The following is a 17,305-nucleotide window of genomic DNA, read 5'->3' as shown; positions in this document are numbered from 1 at the left end:
CAATTTCTGAAAAATATTTCCCTCCCCATAGTTGATTCCTTTTTTCTTCCGAGAAAAACAGATGGAATTAATTATTTCTTATGGCTTTGTTTGGTTGCAAGGGGAATGCAAATTTTTTATGTAAAGTGGAATTTTTTTCCCAGAAAAAATAAATTTAGATGTTTAATTGCAAGAGAAATATATTTTACATGTGAAAAAAATTTCACTTAACCATAAAAATTTCCCTTTTTATTTCTCACCTTGACTCTCAACAATCTCTCTCTCTCTCACGCGACTCAAATGAGTTTGTTTTGACCAAAAGAATTTGGGTTTGAGCCATATGGAACATTATTGACCTGTTGGGTTTGTTTTGACCAAAAGACTTTTGGAATGGACCTTTCACTCATTATCACTTGTGATCTATTACTGTTTTCTTTGTGATCATCTTTTATATTATTTTAAATATTTATTTATGCTGCATTCATTTGATATATATAATGAAAATGGTTTATTTTGGTTAGTGATAGAACATAGTATCTGATGACATTTGGTTTGATTTGGTACAGACCTTGAATGCCCTGATTCACATAACCAATATAAATTTTGAGGAGCTGGGTGGGTTCTGGATTGAAAAGTACTCCCCCCCCCCCCTTCCACCATCTATTTTGAAGAGTTTGGATGGATTATTAGTTTTTAAAAATTTTACATCTATTTTACATCCAACCAAACAACTATGTTAATTAATTTCACTCCACTTCTGTTGCAACCAAACGACTCAAAAGGGAAAAAAAAATTCACTTCACTTCACTTCCCTTCCCTTCCCATTTCCCTTGCAACCAAACGTAGCCTATATGTGTTGAGCACTTTTACCTCAGTAGTCTCTCTTGTTTTCCTTCTCAGAAACTTGTGTGCTTTCTACTTCTTTATTGCAGTCAAAGATCTCAATCTGGGTTGGGAGGAGTTACCTGTTTCAAACAGGTAGACATGATTTATGGGTTTTGGATTTTGAGTGCTTTGTTTTGGGGGGAGGAGTGGGGGTGGGGGTTTGGATTTATGGAGTGCATAGATCAGTGAAGAAAATTTGTCATTACAGACTTAGAAGTTTTTCAGCATTATTTGTTTGGTCATAGCTTCTTAAGTTAAGGGTTTTGGATTTTTTGCAGTTGATAGAGAAAGAGAGAGATCAGATCCAAGAAGGAAAAACAAAAAATAAATAAGTAAACGCAGGTTTGAATATTTTTTTTGTGAGAGAACCAAACTGGTTCATTTTGAACTTAAACCGATTTTAATGCTACATTCTTCTCTCACTTAATCTGGGTCGTCCACCTCTCTTTTGCCACGTGTTGTCTTCTGCATCTAAAATAACACAAGAATAACAGATTGAAGAATAACAAAGGATCTGGATCCGGGAGAATCCTCGCTTACAAATAGAGAATGGTCAATTCTAATCCTCAAGAATGATTGAAAAAAAAAAAGATGATATAAAAAATTGATGCATCATTAAATTAAGGCCTACTAACATGATTTTAGTATCGATATCATATCGATCATATCATATTGGTATTGGTTGAGACAGATCTTTGATCTTTGATCGATTTGGATTAGCTACCCATATTATTTCAAGGGTAAAACAGTAAAAAAATGGTACCTTTTAAAAAAAGCAAGGGTATAACCAATCAATACTTGCTGATCCGATCTGGAGTGCATAGATCAGTGAAGAAAAATTGTAATTACAGACTTGAAGTTTTTCAGCATTATTTGGTTGGTCATAGCTTCTTAGGTTAAGGGTTTTGGATTTTTTTGCAGTTGATAGAGAAAGAGAGAGATCAAATCCAAGAAGGAAAAACAAAAAATAAATAAATAAACGCAGGTTTGAATCTTTTTTTTTTTTTGTAAGAGAACCTAACTGGTTTGTATTGAACTTAAATCAATTTTAATGGAACATTCTTTTCTCACTTAATTTGGGTCGTCCACCTCTCTTTTGCCACGTGTCGTCTTCTGCATCTAGAATAACACAAGAATAGCGTATTGAAGAATAATAGAGGATCTAGATCCGGGAGAATCCTCGCTTACAAACAGAGAATGGTCAATTCTAATCCTCAAGAATGATTGAACAAAAAGATGAAATAAAAAATTGATACATCATTAAATTAAGGCTTACTAACATGGTTTTAAGTATCGATATTGTATTGGTCGTATCAGATTGGTATTGGTTGAGACAGATCTTTGATCTTTGATCAATTTGGATCAGCTACCCATATTGTAAAACAGTAAAAAAATTGTACCTTTTAAAAAAAGCAAGAGTAAAACCGATCGATACTTGTCGATCCGATCCGGATCAATATTGGATCGATATATCGAATATCGATATCGAGACTGTCCCCTAAATCCATGGTTACTAAAGGTTCCAAAACTTGCTAACCATAGAGGTAGATCTCCAATGACTCTGAGTAGGAGTGCCATAAGGATTAAAGAATGAGGAAGGAGAACGAGATAGTAACAGAAGTGAATGAGAGACTGTTTCCAAAACTAATCAATCTCCATACAAAGATGCAAAACGGCTGATATATCACTATTGGTAAGAGCAGGACAGAAAGGACATTGAGAGCCGATGTTGAAATCCTAGTTAGAGAGGAGGTCTGAGTGAGGGACTCGATCTAGCAATGATTTCCAGACCAACTTTTTTAGCTTTGAGGGTTAAACAAATATGCCAAATCTTTTGCCAGATAAGATTAATTTGAGTAGAAGAGAGTCAAGAGAGGTTCTACAAGGAGATAAAATAGAGAACAACCCATTTGAAACAAGGAAATGGGAATAAATAAAATTGCAACGGCCATATCAAGAGGCCACCAAAACTTCACAAACTGAGATTTCCAAGAACAAGAGTTGTGGCCGATCGAAATCCATTACTCTTGATGGGGGCAAGATGATGAAGTGGAAAAAAAGCTATAGATGGAGTATATCTAGGGATGCATGGATCCGTTTTTATGGGTTAATAGATCTTCCATGGCCAATCGGATAATCAAACCCTTGATAAAAAAGATCTCTAATTCGGAAGATGGACTTCCAACCCCAATAGGAAGAAGGAGGACATGTAGTATGGAGCATGAAGGAAATTTGTAGTGGGGACGTATTTAGAATTCAGAAGTCCCCCCCTAAGATAGTTAGTTTTACTTAAGTCTTTCTCCCACAAAAGAATACCAAGATAATGATCCAATCTTGCCGTTGAAACAATTTGGAATCTATTGGATGACAGCCTTTGAGGAGAACTGGGGACATTAGAGTGGAACTGAGCTTTTGTTTTGTGAATATTCTAATTCTGGCCCAAGTATGAACTATGGGATTTTATTTTTTTTATTTGTCCTAATTGAACATTGATTGGATTCCATCATGGAAACCCAATATTTGATTTGATTGTAAGTATCTTAGAATAAATTGAAGATATCCACCATATTAGTTTGGTGTCAAATAGGGAAGATTTGCTCTCTAATTGATTGGCCTACTAATGACAGATAGACATTATATTATTAAAGGAGACTAGGTCTCCCCTTGTACGGTTACGCCCTAATCTCACCCATTAGAGGAGTGACCCATTAGAAGAGTGCATTGAGAAAATACTAAGGGAAGAAACCTACCTCCATTCAAGAAGAAGAAGGTTGCTTATTCATACAAGGATGTCATCAATGGCTGCGTCAAGCTCCGTAGGAAACAACACGTCATCGACGATGAACGGTATATCGTTTTTCCTTCTTGTATTGAAACGATTCATAGTGTATTGGGAAGATATTTATTATGATTTAAAAATTATGATGCTAGAAATTCCATCACTGGTATCAGAACTTGGGTTTGCCAATAGGTTATGGATCATTTCGTAAAATTTAGATCAACCACTAAAGTGATTTTGATTTAAATATTTGATTTTGGAATAAATTTTGAGTTATTTATTGTTGGGATCCGCCATTAAAGAGGCTGAAATCAACCATGACATAGGTTGAAATCAGTTAGTAAAGAGGCTGTAATAACCAAACAGAACCTTACGGGCTTTATTCTAGTGATTTGACTTGAGATTGAAATGGAGACTTCCGTATCATAACGCAAATTCATTAAAACCTTTAGGTCTTTTAATGATATAAATATTAGGCATTTCTTCTTTTAGTTTTATAATGAATGGGTTGGGTTTATTATAATGATCAGTTATAGGCTAAGGCCCAATTCTGATAACTTTAACTTAGAATGCACCTATTATGAAGTCTATTCATTTTAAAGCCCATTAAAGAGTATTATTATTGAACCAAGTGGTTCATTTAATCCAGGTCAAATCATATCAATTTTTTTGAACCAAAAGTAAATGATCAAACCTATTTGGACCGGACCGAATCAGGCCGATCCAATAGGTCGATCCATGATGTGACCCATCAATCGGATTTTTGACCCATCGGGTTGATCGACGACTTGTCGAAATCCTATCATCGCCAGTCAAATTTTTTGACGTTGACTGGAATATTCCGAAAAGGTCATCTTTGTTAACAAAAAAAAAAAAGGGGGTATAAATTGACATAAAAATTTACTCATAAATTTGTTTGTTTAGTTTATATCTATTTTTGTTTCTATTTTGAGACATCTTCTGTGTTTCTGTTTAGAACAAATTTCTATTTCTGTTTTGGAACAGTTTTCAGTTTCTGTTTTGAAACAGTTTTGTGTTTTTGTTCTTTATGTCATATTTTTTTTATGTGTTCCATTCATTTCGTATCATTTCTGGTAATGTATGTTTTCTGTTTCTGTTTATAAAAACAAATATATTCATGATTGTTGGAACCTTAAGTGACATAAAACACATATTTTGGGATAAAAACATAACTTTTAAAGACGAAAATTTGTGAATGACAGAATTATTACATAATCTCTTTCACAGCGATTCTGTCTTCATTTTAAATCTGATTTTGATTCCGTCTTCTCAAATGTTTTTATTTTAAGAAAAATTTAAGATAACACATTGATGACTCTAATTGCACTAGAATTTAAGATAATTAAATTAATGGTTTAATAATGTCATAAATGATTAGATGTTGAAATTTTGGGGATAAAATTAAGAAAATTAATGATTCGATTGCCGCCAAAATGAATCAATTATGAAAAGTCAAAGCGATTGAACTAAAAATAACTAGATCCAAACATTATTAAAGAAATGACATCGTAAAATCCTTAATAATTTAAGACATTAAAAAAAATCACATGGTTGAAAAGAGTGGGAGTATCTAAAAGTACATACTTCTTTAAATTGTGTTGTATCTAACTGTTAGTCTTAAATATAAATAAAATTTTATCTCATAAATATTACAACTAGTTTATGGTATTATCTCATGCAATTAGGTTGAACGAGAGTATCTAAAAGTACACATCTCATCGTGATTGTGATGGCCACAACCTCTAACCCTGAACATAACTATGATAACATCAAATTAAAGATAAACTATGAGACATTATGATAAATCATAAGTCTAAAAGTTAGGTTGAATGGGAGTGTCCAAATGCACACATCTTTCCATAATTGTTTAGATAGATTTCTAGTCATATTTAGTACTATATGTGATTCTGTCAAAAACAGAAACAAGTTTATTATGTACATTTCAATTTATACTATACTTAGAATCAAATTCTTGTAATTTTTTTTATTCTATTAATGATTTTTTATTATTTCTATTTTAGTTTTCATTAGTTTGGAAAACTATTTATGAAATAAATAAGTATATATTGATGTATATATATAATGTTAAGAACACTTTATGCTGAATGTATGCAAAATTAAAAGCATATTACCATTAAAGTTTAAATGAGTATAGGACATTAATGATCATACAACTGAATTGAATGAGAGTATTCAAAAATACACATTCTTCTTGGTTGTATGGATTGTATCTTTAGGTCTAAACTTAAAGAGTGATACGCACAGGTCTCGATTTGCAGGCGTATAGGGAGCGGGCATATGCCATATATAGCTGCTCACTGACTTAATGCAAAAGTGGGGTGGGCGTTAGTTAGGAAAAGATAGATAAGGGTCTCACTCCATTCCCTCTGTTAGTGGAATGTTAGCCTGAAATCCTGATGGATTGGTTTGTTGTGAAGCATTGGGTTCCACCTTAAGTGCTAGGGCATACCATCCTTCTATCCCTGACCATTGTTAATGATCAAAGCTCTCGAGCTCGCTCATTTCATTTAAAAGAGTTTAGAAAATTAATGATCATGCAATTAGATTGAATGAGAGTATCCAAAGGTACACATTCTTCTTAGTTCTATGAATTATATACTTTATTCATAGACATTGTTATGAGATACATTCAATTTAAATTATCATATAGAGATTTAGAACATTAATGACTATGCAATTGGGTTGAATGAGAGTATTTAAACGTACACATCCTTCTTAATTATGTGGATTATATTATTAGCTCTATACATAAATGTATAATAGATTCAATTTAAATGATAACTTTAGGACCTTGTGATGATCATTTTATAACAGTCAAAGATGGAACGAGAATATCTAAAGGTATACATTTTTGAATGATTGAGTTGATTTGTATTTAAAGCTTATAAAATGTGAGTATCTAAATATATATCTTTCTTGATCATTTTGATGCTTTAAATAATTTTTTACTAAGGGTGACCTACAAAGATATATTGTAATGTGAACCACTAGCATTTTACTGTCTCGATCCTGAAAGATATATTGTAATGATATAATAAGTTGCTTTATTACTGTTAAAACTCAAAACATAATATTATGATAAGCATGTGTTATTTACTTCTCTTTAATAGGAGTTCTGCCTACTATGTTCCCTATAATAATTCATTTATTGGTTAGATTATGTTAAATTCATTTCCTTAAAAGTTTGGAACCTTAAAGATCCACTATAATATAAACGAAAATAGACGCTAGATCAAATGAAAAGTGTGTCCAAAAGAAATTGAAACTGAAGTAAGATGGTGAATGAATGATTCTCTATACACAAGAATATAAAAAATTATACCTAGAAAGATAGTGAATCTTCCACAAAGACTTTAAATCTGACAATGAGAAGTGATACTTCTAGAAAGACTCTTAGATAATGATTGGTTTGAAAATAAGAGTAATAATGTAAATCCTTACATGTTTTTCAAACCAATGTTAACTGATCTCATGTGATGATTGAAAGATTAATTACGGTATTATTGTTAATCTTTCATATAAGGATACCTCATGATATTAAATTCAAAAGAAATGTGAGAGTAGAGTCTGGTTGAATCCAAAAAAATATGAGAGTAAAGTTAGTGGAAATCAGATAGATGTTAGAGTTCAAATAATTGATACTCGTAGACTCATTATTGATAATGAATCCCAAGTAGACTTTATGAATACTCTATATATCATAAACTTATTTTCTATATCTAGACTTGATTATAAAATATATAACTTTAATTTTGTGAATAAAGTTGTTATTATGTATAAAGAAAATAATCTAGTTTTTACTAGATATTTATATGATGGCCTTTATAAATTATAATGGATTATATTTTTCTTTTAAAAATTTTCTTCTTACTTTATATGTAAGCGTTGGATCAAAACATGAATTCAATAGTGTTGGTTCCTCTCTTATGATATAAATGCTTAGATCATATATCTAAACCAAGAATAAAGAGGTTAGTGAGAGAAAGAATATTGTCAAGTTTTGACTTCACTGATTTTACTGCTTGCTTAGATTACATTAAAGATAAGCAATCTAAGTAAAATATAGTAATTATTATAAGGATTATTGTATTTGTCCAATTATTTAAGATAAATGTTATAACCCCCAATACATATTCTTGGTACACTTTGCATTGCAGAAGACATAGTCGTATCCTTATAAAATTAGTACGTAGCATAATAGGTAAATATTTTATTGTTTAAATCCCATAAAATAAAATTTAACATTAAAATTAAATAATTATTACTTTATGGGTAATTATTAGTGGTCAAATGGTTATATATTTGAAGCCACACGTAGTACCAGAATTGTATAATATAAACTACTATATTTTTAGAGGATGATAGCATTAGTGGGAATGAGAAAAAATTTAATGTTTGTATATCATGATAGTATTATCCCATAGGTGACCATTGAAAATAGTTTTATGGAACAAACAAACTATGAAAGATATAATATCTTATCATATAGTTATCACAAAGAATACAATAAATGCTCTTCAACTGAAAATTTATGTTGGGCATTTGAAAGTTAAGAGGTCTGCTATTTCGGATGGTTGTATAGTATATCTCCATGAATCAGAGTTTGATATTAGAATCAAGAATTACATAATTTTCACATCTCATTAATGATGATGATGATGATAATTCTCTTAAAATGAGTAGATGCCATGAAAGACGGGGTAAAATCAGTTAGTGACAACGATGTTTGAGAACTTATTCAAACTACCTAAGAGTTTTAAGGCGATTGATTGTAAATGTATTTAAAACCAATTGCGACTCGAAAGATAATGTTGAAAGATATAAAACCAGACTAGTTGCAAAGAATTCACTCATAATAGAAAGAAGACATTGATTACTATAAAAACCTTTTCTCTTGTTTCTAAGAAGGATTTTCTTATGATCATTTGAGTATTAGTGGCTCATTATGACCAGGAGCTTCACAAAATGGATGTGAAAATTATATTTAAATGAAAAAATCTACATAAACCAGTATGAAGGATTTAATCCACTTGAAGATTCAAGTTTCTTACATCAAGAGTTAGTTGAAGATTCCATTGATTAGTGAAGCTAAGATTGGTGACTCAAAACTCTTTTGGGTACCAGGAATAAAAAATGAACAAGGTTGTAAGGGTTTTTATCTATAGGTTTCAATTGTTTTCTTGTACTTGACATGTGCTGGACCTAGTTTGTTTATTGTTGAATACTTAGACCAGTCTCTATTGCATTGTAGGGAAAAACGTATAAGCCCATCATTTTTGCACTAGGTTGCTTAGTTAGTGTTGAATATGGAAGTTGTAGATCCTAGGTAGTATTTACTTCCTTATCTTTAGCATCGTAGTGCTCTCATAGTTGTATACTAAGTAAACTAGGGATAGGTGCTCCTTGTTAGTTTTAGCTGAACAATAGAGTAGTGTATTGAGCATATACGTAGTCCTCTTGAGGCATCACTTCATGGATGTAGACTTGTGCCGAACGATATAAAAACCTTGTGTAGTGGATGCCTATTATGGATTGCATGATTGAAAATATTGAGTGTCTTATTGCAGAATGGATGTGCACATCAATTAGACCTTGCCACAGGGTTGTGTGTGTGTGCGTGTGGTTTGAGAGGCTGTGTGTCACTAGATTGAGTGTGTTTGCAGGTTGGTTTGTGGTTCAGAGCGTGTCAGGGCAGACCTTTTGAGTTAGTTAAGCAACAAAAATGAAAAAAAATTGATATCACTGATTCACCCCTTAGTGACAGCCATTGTCCAACACTCCCAACTGACAACTCCCTCTTTCTACTTCACTGAGAATTACATTGATTTTTTATACAGTTTTTCCAGTCAGTTTCATACTCTAAGGTATTAGGTTGCCACACAAGCACTATGACTGGCGACGCCAAGAAGATTGAGTCTTCTTCAATCGCACAAATCAAGGAGGACGGAATGCAAAGAAGAAGAGATGAGGATCCGTCTTGTGATTTGTCTGTATCAATTACTACCCTTTTCAACTTGTAAGTCATTATCCAATCATCTTTGATTCACTACTCAACCTTCTTGGTGCCTCCTGCAAATACATACTTTGCCGGTATCAAGTGAGTTTCAGAAGAGCGGAAGAATGATGAGCAGCAAGAAAAAAACAGTAGGAGGATAAACACGTGCATTAGAACCTAAATGGGTTTCTGTTACAATGAACAGCTCAAGAATATTGGAAAGGTACATAGCCACATAGGTGGATTCAAACTTCTTCGGAGGATTTGGATCTGGACATTCATATTCAGGGCACGTATGGCTTCGCAACGACAATCAGATTGGATTTCCTGTACATTGTGATACCAAATACTTCAGTCATATCTAAATCCTTGGCTTGGATGCCAGGTGGAAGTTCCCAGTCAAAGCTATAGAGAAGTTGAGCAAGAGGAAGCTCAACAGAAGCTGTTGCAAAATCTATAGCTGGGCAAATTCTTCTGCCAGTCCCAAATGGTATCAGTTCAAAATCCTGCCCCTTAAAATCAATATTTCTTTCCAGGAATCTCTCCGGTTCGAACATTTCCGGGTTCTTCCAAGACTCTGGATCCCTTCCCATAGCCCAAGCATTGACAAAGAACCGAGTTTTGGCAGGTATGACATACCCATCTACAGTAATTTCTTCCATGGATTCTCTTGGGACGAGGAGTGGAGCAGGAGGGTGTAATCGGAAGATCTCTTTGATTACAGCTTTCAAGTACTTCATCTGAATTAGATCATCTTCTAAAACGTTTCTTCTATCTCCAACAATGCTTCTTACTTCGGCATGTGCTTTTTTCATCACTCTTGGGTTCATGATAAGCTCAGTCATTCCCCAATCAAGGGTTATAAAGCTTGTGTCAGTTCCTGCAGCAAACATGTTCTGCACAGAAGCAATTACTAATTAAAAAACAGAGCAGAACAGTAATCTGTAAGAAAAAAAAAAAAAAGTGATTAAAGAGGAAATTCATATCACCAAGATGATGGCTTTGATGTTGTCCATGGTAAGAGGCATATCACTGATGTCGCTGTTCTTGTTTTCAAGTAAAACATCCACAAAGTCTTGATGGTCCCCTTTGTTTTTCTTAGAATTGAGATGCTCCTCAATTACCTCGTTGAAGAAGCAATCAAAGCGTCTAGCCGTGCTCTCAAGTCTTGATTTCACACCTGTTATCATGTGTATCCATTCCATGGATGGGAAGAAATCTCCCAAGCTTAGTCCTCCAAGCAGCTCCTGAAACTCATCAAGCATGGTTTTGAACCCATGCCGATCATACTCTCCCCCTTCTGTGAAACTCCTACCAAAGGCAGCCCTGCAAATAATATCATTTGCATAGATTCCAAGCATCTTACTAAGATTAGTTGTGCCTGGATATGACTCTGTAATCCGATGAACCAAACGCGTAACCTCTTCTTGTCTTATGAAGCTAAATGACTCTACTGCTTTGTCACCCAGGAGCTGAAGTATGCATATCTTCCTAATATGTCTCCAGTAAGCACCATAAGGGGAGAAGGCCATATCAGTACAATTGTAAAATAGGTGTTTTGCAGAAAAAATTTGGGGCCTTCTTGCAAGAGCAAGGTCGTGGGTCTTCATTACTTCTTTTGCAACTCTAGCAGAGGATACAACCACAGTTGGAATTTCACCTAGTTGTAAGTGAATGATAGGGCCAAATTTCTGAGAGAGACGGCAAAGAGAGAGGTGTGGCATGTTACCTAGTTGGTGAAGGTTGCCTATTATAGGTAATTTTGAGGGACCGGGTGGAAGATTGAGCTTTCTTCTTCCTTGGTTTCCCTTTATGAGATGCTTCAGCAGAATTAGTAAAAATATGGTAGCAAAGAGAAAGTAGGGTTGGATGGTTCGCAGGATTGTTGCTTCCTGGAGCAATTGGAAGGGTGTCGCCATTAGATTTTCTTCTGAGCAAAGTAGAAAACAGAAGCTTTTCTCATTTTCTGCTGATGCCATTCACTTGCATTTATAATCTTAGTGTCCTCTACATGTATGCACTTGCAGAAGAATTACTCTGCACATGCACTGATAGATTGCCATGTGTTCTATTTTAACCCAACGAAGTTTGGTTCATTATCTTAATATATATATATATATATAGGGAAAAGGTCTTGAAAGCCAGCGGGACACCCTAGAATCAGGTGTGCTAGCAAATGTAGACCGTTGGATTAGATAGACTACATTAATACCGTTAGCTATATGTTGTCTTAGGTAACTTACCTAGCCTGACGGTGTACGGTCACTCTTCTTCTCCCTCACTTGCTCCGGCGATTTCCCATCCACATAGCCTCAACCACTGCCATTGCCACTGCTGCAGCCGTAGCCGCTACCACTACCGTTGCTGCTGCGGAGGTAGAAGAAAGCTCAGAGGGAGAGAGAGAGAGAGGAACAGCGGTCGATGGAGAGGAATAGCAAAAATCAGAAAAAAAAAGGAACGGAGATGATGCTGCTGCCGCCGCCGTCGCAGTCGCTGCCGCTGTCCAAGAAGAAGAAAGCTCGGGCAGAGAGAGAGACAGAGTAACAACAAAAATCAAAAGAAAAAAAGAGAGTGCAGTTGTTGCCGTTACAGCTGGTCGTTGCCGCTGTCGCTGCCGCTACCGTCGCTGGCTGCCGTCACTACCGCTGCCGTCTCTGGCCGCAGTCCCTATCCACGAAGAAGAAAGATCGGGGGGAGAGAGTTACACAGCAAAAACCAGAAAAAAAAAAAAAGAGTGCAGTTGCTGCCGCTATCGCAGCCGCTGCCTAGGAAGAGAAAGCTCTGAAAAAAGAGGGTGAGAGAGAGAGAGAGAGAGAGAGAGAGAGAGAGAGAGAGAGAGAGAGAGAGAGAGAGAGAGAACCGGCCGGGCAACATTCCGGCATGGCTATTGAGGGTGATAAGGTGTGACAGGTGTGGATTGAAGTTTTGGACTTTTCCTCTTAATCTAACGGTTCTCTCAAATCCTACGGTTAAAATATCACTAGCACACTTGATACCCAGGTGTCCTGCTAGCTTTTCTATACCTCTCCCATAAAGAAAATACAAAAGGAGCATTTTCAGTATTGCCTACTGCCAAACATAGGTGAGCATAAAAGGAGCATTTTACCTTCTTCCCACACCGTGCGTTGAAGATGCTCTTGCAACCTTTCTATTGGTTGCAGAGTGGTGGTCCTAGAAGAACTCAACTACATAAATCGGCTTACAAGGTGTGAGAGGACCCAAGACCTTTTTTTTTTTTTTTTTTTTTAAACCATGGTGTCTAAGATCATATCAACCCACATCAACTTCCATAAGAAAAAAAAAAAAAACAAAGGAAGTATTAGCTGATGACTCCAAATGCCCATGGGCATGGGTAGGGGTATCAAACGATATCCGCTCAGTAGGCTTGATCGGTTGAAGATCGACACATGATCGACATGCTAGTAAATGGTTTGATTTTGGGCCTAACCTCAGTATGCAGAGGGGGAAACAGTATTTGGTTGGAGCCCAATGGTTGATAAACCGACCACTAATTTATTTTTTATAATTTGATTGGTTTGTTTAAATCAATTTGACTTGATTACAACCCATTTAAGGGTTGATTAATTAATTATACATTTAAAACCTGATTATTTACTGATTATCAAGGATTGAATGAAAATATGTGCATACCCTAACCAATAAGGCTCAATTATCTAAACGATAATAACAATGCGAGACCTCTAATTGGTGGAGATCTCGTCAAACCCGATCAATTGACACCCTGAAGAATGGGGCTGCCTACGATTGAATCAAACTCAAAGGTCCATAATCTCACTCACCATTTTTTATGTTTCATTTTATTTGTAGTATGGATTGATGATTTGATAATGTGACATCTGGATCAAGAATTGCTTTGCTAGGCTATCCTCAATTTGATTCGTGCACTACACATGAGTTTTGTCCAGTGGTTTTTAAGAATCAATGAACTTTCAGATATGAGGACCGTTTCTAAGGTTTTTAGGACTGAAATAATTGAATCAGAATTTTCAAAACTGATTTGATGCTCGAGTCCCCAATTCACAATATGATCTTAGTAAGAGATCAATCCTTCCAAAGTGCTCAACGTTTCTTTGCTTACAATAATCTAATTTGTTCTCCATCTTAACCTAAGGGGGTAGCGCAGTTGATGAACAACAAACTTGGTACGAACTGTAAACTCGGATGTCTAAGTTCGACTCCCACTAGGCACACCTTAGGTCACTTACACGGGATGTTTAGTGCTTTTTACTGTTTTCAGTGAAAGCAACCCCGATATGACCTGATCCATGCAGTTGTGGGGTCAATATGGGTCCGTGGGACTAGTCAGACCGAAGGTCTGAATACTTGTTGTTGACCAAAAAAAAAATTTGTTCATCATCCTTAAATGATGAAGAAATAACATATATATATATATATATATATAATTTCCGAAATGCTCATGTAGTAGTGGCTGAATTGATTGAGTATTCAACTTTTTTTCAATCTCATGTAGGATTTTTTGAATACTGGAATGAAGGGAAAAGGGATTGATCAAGAAAAAAAAAATCTCTTATTCTTACTATAAGATCATGATTCACAACATTGATGTCTTTGTAAACCATTTTAAGATAACCCTAATATCTTGATAGTATATATCAAATTTGAGGGATACTATTAATCTCATGTTCACCAAATTGGGGGTTAGCTAAACTATTACATGGGAATTATGGGGTCATAGTGGAAAAACTCACCCCCCCCCCCCCTTCCCCCAACTCAAATATATGGAGGGATGATGTGAACAATCTAAACTATTGGACATATTGGAGCTCCCTTTAGATATAGTTACATATCAAATTTCGTGATCCAATACAATCATATAGTCAACTTTTATTATTTTTTTAGATTTTTTTTATTAAATTATCTTACCAAATGTGTTTAGTTTTCAACTATTTATTTGATCTATATGTGCATAATTAACCTAGCTAAAATTCAACAAGTGGGTAAGAAGATCAGGCCAAGTATGCAATAAATTCTTGGTGTTAGGCAAATTGTGATGTGGTCTCATTAAACTGCTAGTCTTAATATTTGTTGTTTCTTTACTCAGTTTTACTTTATTTTTATATCTCTCTTCCCAGTCTTTTCTGCTCCTGCCATTAATGTACATCTATTTTAAAACATTAGGAAATCTTGCATTCTCTGTTGCACGCCACTTACAAATCTTTTCTTTAAAACTTCTATAAGGAGATATTTATCACCTTCCAGGCTTCCACCACTTTCTATCCATAGAATTTTGTGCATTATTTCATAAAAAAAAAAATAATAATAATAATTTTTGTGCATAATACAGTTAGCCATTTTATATGTCCAACACATATTCAATAAATTTTGACATATATATATATATATTTAATTAAATTGATGAATTTTCTTGTACGAATCTATGGCCATTGTTATGGACCTTGGAAGATCCCCATCACACATCCGGCATTAGAGAAGATTCAAATTCCATTGTTAATTATTTCCTTAGCTGAGAGTATAAAATGTTAAATATCATTCAAGCCATTGTGACAACCGTCTCATCCCATTAATGCCATCAGTTCTTCATTATGATTAGAAGAAATTAAAACTGCGTCTTTGAAAGAATGATTTGAGTTTACTATTTATGATAAAGAGATGACATCTTAAGGCACCATATTTGACAGGCGGATTCGATTAGGAGAAAATAATTTATTTTCTATATTTCCCCCCGCCCCTTCTTGGCCCCACTAAATGCCTACTCCGCCGGGGCACCACAGTGGTGGGCCCAACTTGGCACAAAAAGTTTTGGATGGCCTCCTCCTTCTTCCTTTATATTATTCCAATTTGTTTTCATGGACACGAGATTTATAGGCGACAAAGAGGGGAGCATATGGTGTGATAGGCTTGTAAAATAGGAAGCCTATCAAGTAGCGGAGTGTCTGGATCTTGTTTAGTCAAAGCTAACCAGGCTAGACATTTGGTCTTCCGTTTGATCCCTTGACTTTATCATCATCCATGCTCTTACTCCTCATAGTCCAGTCCTGTGCAACCATTAATGATACAAGAAGCAAACACGTCTACGTTTGTACTGCAGATTAATACTTAATTTATTTTAGTTATTAATTAAAAATCACCACTTGCCATGTTCTTGTTTGAATTCTTATAAAAATATTGATCACATTTATTGTAGTGCTTCTCATGGTTTTGATCCACATATGATGGTGAATTGATGATTTGAGGCTTTAAATTTCTATTAAACACGCACGATCTAGTGATAATTAAGAATCCGAGGATGGAGAGTGATAAGAGGAAGATTTCAATATGTAGTCAGATGCCTATCTGTAGAGTGTTCAGGTTGTTTAGAAATTGATTTCAAAAGTAATGATTTTCCAAATTTATTTTGTAAAATGTGATCAACATTTTAATTTGGAAGACATGTGAGATTCGAATATTCTTATTCAAAGGCTGAGGTGTTAATCTTTCATGCACAACCGTATCTTAAACCGTTCCCTAAAAATCCAAGATTATGGGATAAACATATGTCACAGGTGTCGTCATCGATCAAGGATCCCAATTTTTTATTTTTTTGGGAAGCCTTTTAAGGGGACCCATCTATTTGCATGTCTATATAAAGCTGCAGATCCAAGAGCCTTGTGAATTATAATGGTTTGACCAAGCTATTGAGAGACTCAAAAGTTGAATCAACACCACTGGTATTTACACTCCAAGTATCGATGTCCAATCAAAGGTGAATCGGTTTTTCGTTTGTTATAATGAATACTCTCTCTCTCTCTCTCTCTCTTTCTCTCTCTCTCTAACTGTTGCTAACTGCGTAGTTGTTGTTCAGGCTAAAGGGTAAGGTGGCTTTGATCACCGGTGCAGCAAGCGGGATTGGGGAGGCGGCGGCCAAGCTATTTGCAGAGCACGGGGCTTTTGTGGTTGTTGCTGACGTCAAGGACGAGTTGGGTCATGAAGTTGTGGCTTCCATAGGGCAAGAGAGAGCTACGTATGCACACTGCGACGTCCGAGAAGAGAAGCAAGTGGAGGAAACAGTGGCCATCACCTTGGACAAGTATGGCAGACTCGACGTGTTGTTCAGTAATGCCGGGGTCTTAGGACCTTTAAATGGGATCCTAGATCTTGACATGGCGGCCTTCGACAACATCATTGCCGTCAACGTAAGAGGCGTGGCGGCCACCATAAAGCACGCAGCACGAGCTATGGTGGCCAGGAAGATAAGGGGCTCCATCATTTGCACCGCCAGTGTGGCCGCGTCAGTGGGAGGCTCGGGGCCTCACGCCTACACCACGGCTAAGCACGCGGTGCTGGGTCTCGTCCGATCGACATGTAGTGAACTTGGAGCGCACGGGATTAGGGTCAACTGTGTCTCCCCCTTTGGAGTTGCGACGCCTCTTGTCTGTGATGCTTTCGATCTGAAGCCTAGCGTAGTGGAAGCTAATAGTGCAGCCATATCCAACTTGAAGGGGATTGTATTGAAGGCTGCCCACATCGCAGAGGCTGCTCTGTTTCTTGCTTCCGATGAATCTCTTTTCATGAGTGGACATGACTTGGTTGTTGATGGAGGGTTCACCGTCATTAGCCGCAGTTATTACCACAACTAAACTCAA

At 35.7% G+C, this 17,305-nt stretch overlaps 2 protein-coding genes across 2 annotated transcripts; one reads left to right on the top strand and one right to left on the bottom strand.

Annotated features, from left to right (window-relative positions):
• Positions 1-9,830: 9,830 nt before the first annotated feature.
• On the bottom strand, positions 9,831-11,645 carry LOC122091194 (cytochrome P450 71AP13-like). The gene is made up of 2 exons (XM_042661041.1): positions 10,670-11,645; positions 9,831-10,576 (listed from the first exon to the last, which is right to left on the bottom strand). The coding sequence occupies exons 1-2, from the start codon at positions 11,597-11,599 to the stop codon at positions 9,965-9,967; spliced, it is 1,542 nt and encodes a 513-aa protein (XP_042516975.1). The 5' UTR covers positions 11,600-11,645; the 3' UTR covers positions 9,831-9,964.
• A 4,766-nt stretch (positions 11,646-16,411) lies between these two features.
• LOC122092372 (short-chain dehydrogenase reductase 3b-like) lies at positions 16,412-17,305 on the top strand. The gene is made up of 2 exons (XM_042662683.1): positions 16,412-16,425; positions 16,525-17,305. The coding sequence occupies exons 1-2, from the start codon at positions 16,412-16,414 to the stop codon at positions 17,297-17,299; spliced, it is 789 nt and encodes a 262-aa protein (XP_042518617.1). The 3' UTR covers positions 17,300-17,305.

Source organism: Macadamia integrifolia, chromosome 10, assembly GCF_013358625.1.
Source record: "Macadamia integrifolia cultivar HAES 741 chromosome 10, SCU_Mint_v3, whole genome shotgun sequence".
Lineage (NCBI taxonomy): Eukaryota > Viridiplantae > Streptophyta > Magnoliopsida > Proteales > Proteaceae > Macadamia > Macadamia integrifolia.
This window is presented reverse-complemented; position numbering and strand designations above follow the sequence as displayed.

Coding starts and splice junctions, on each gene's coding strand:
- LOC122091194 (XM_042661041.1), bottom strand. CDS start 11,599: ATGGCGACACCCTTCCAATTGCTCCAGGAAGCAACAATCCTGCGAACC. Junction 10,577..10,669: donor ACATCAAAGCCATCATCTTG/GTGATATGAATT, acceptor GCTTCTGTGCAG/AACATGTTTGCTGCAGGAAC.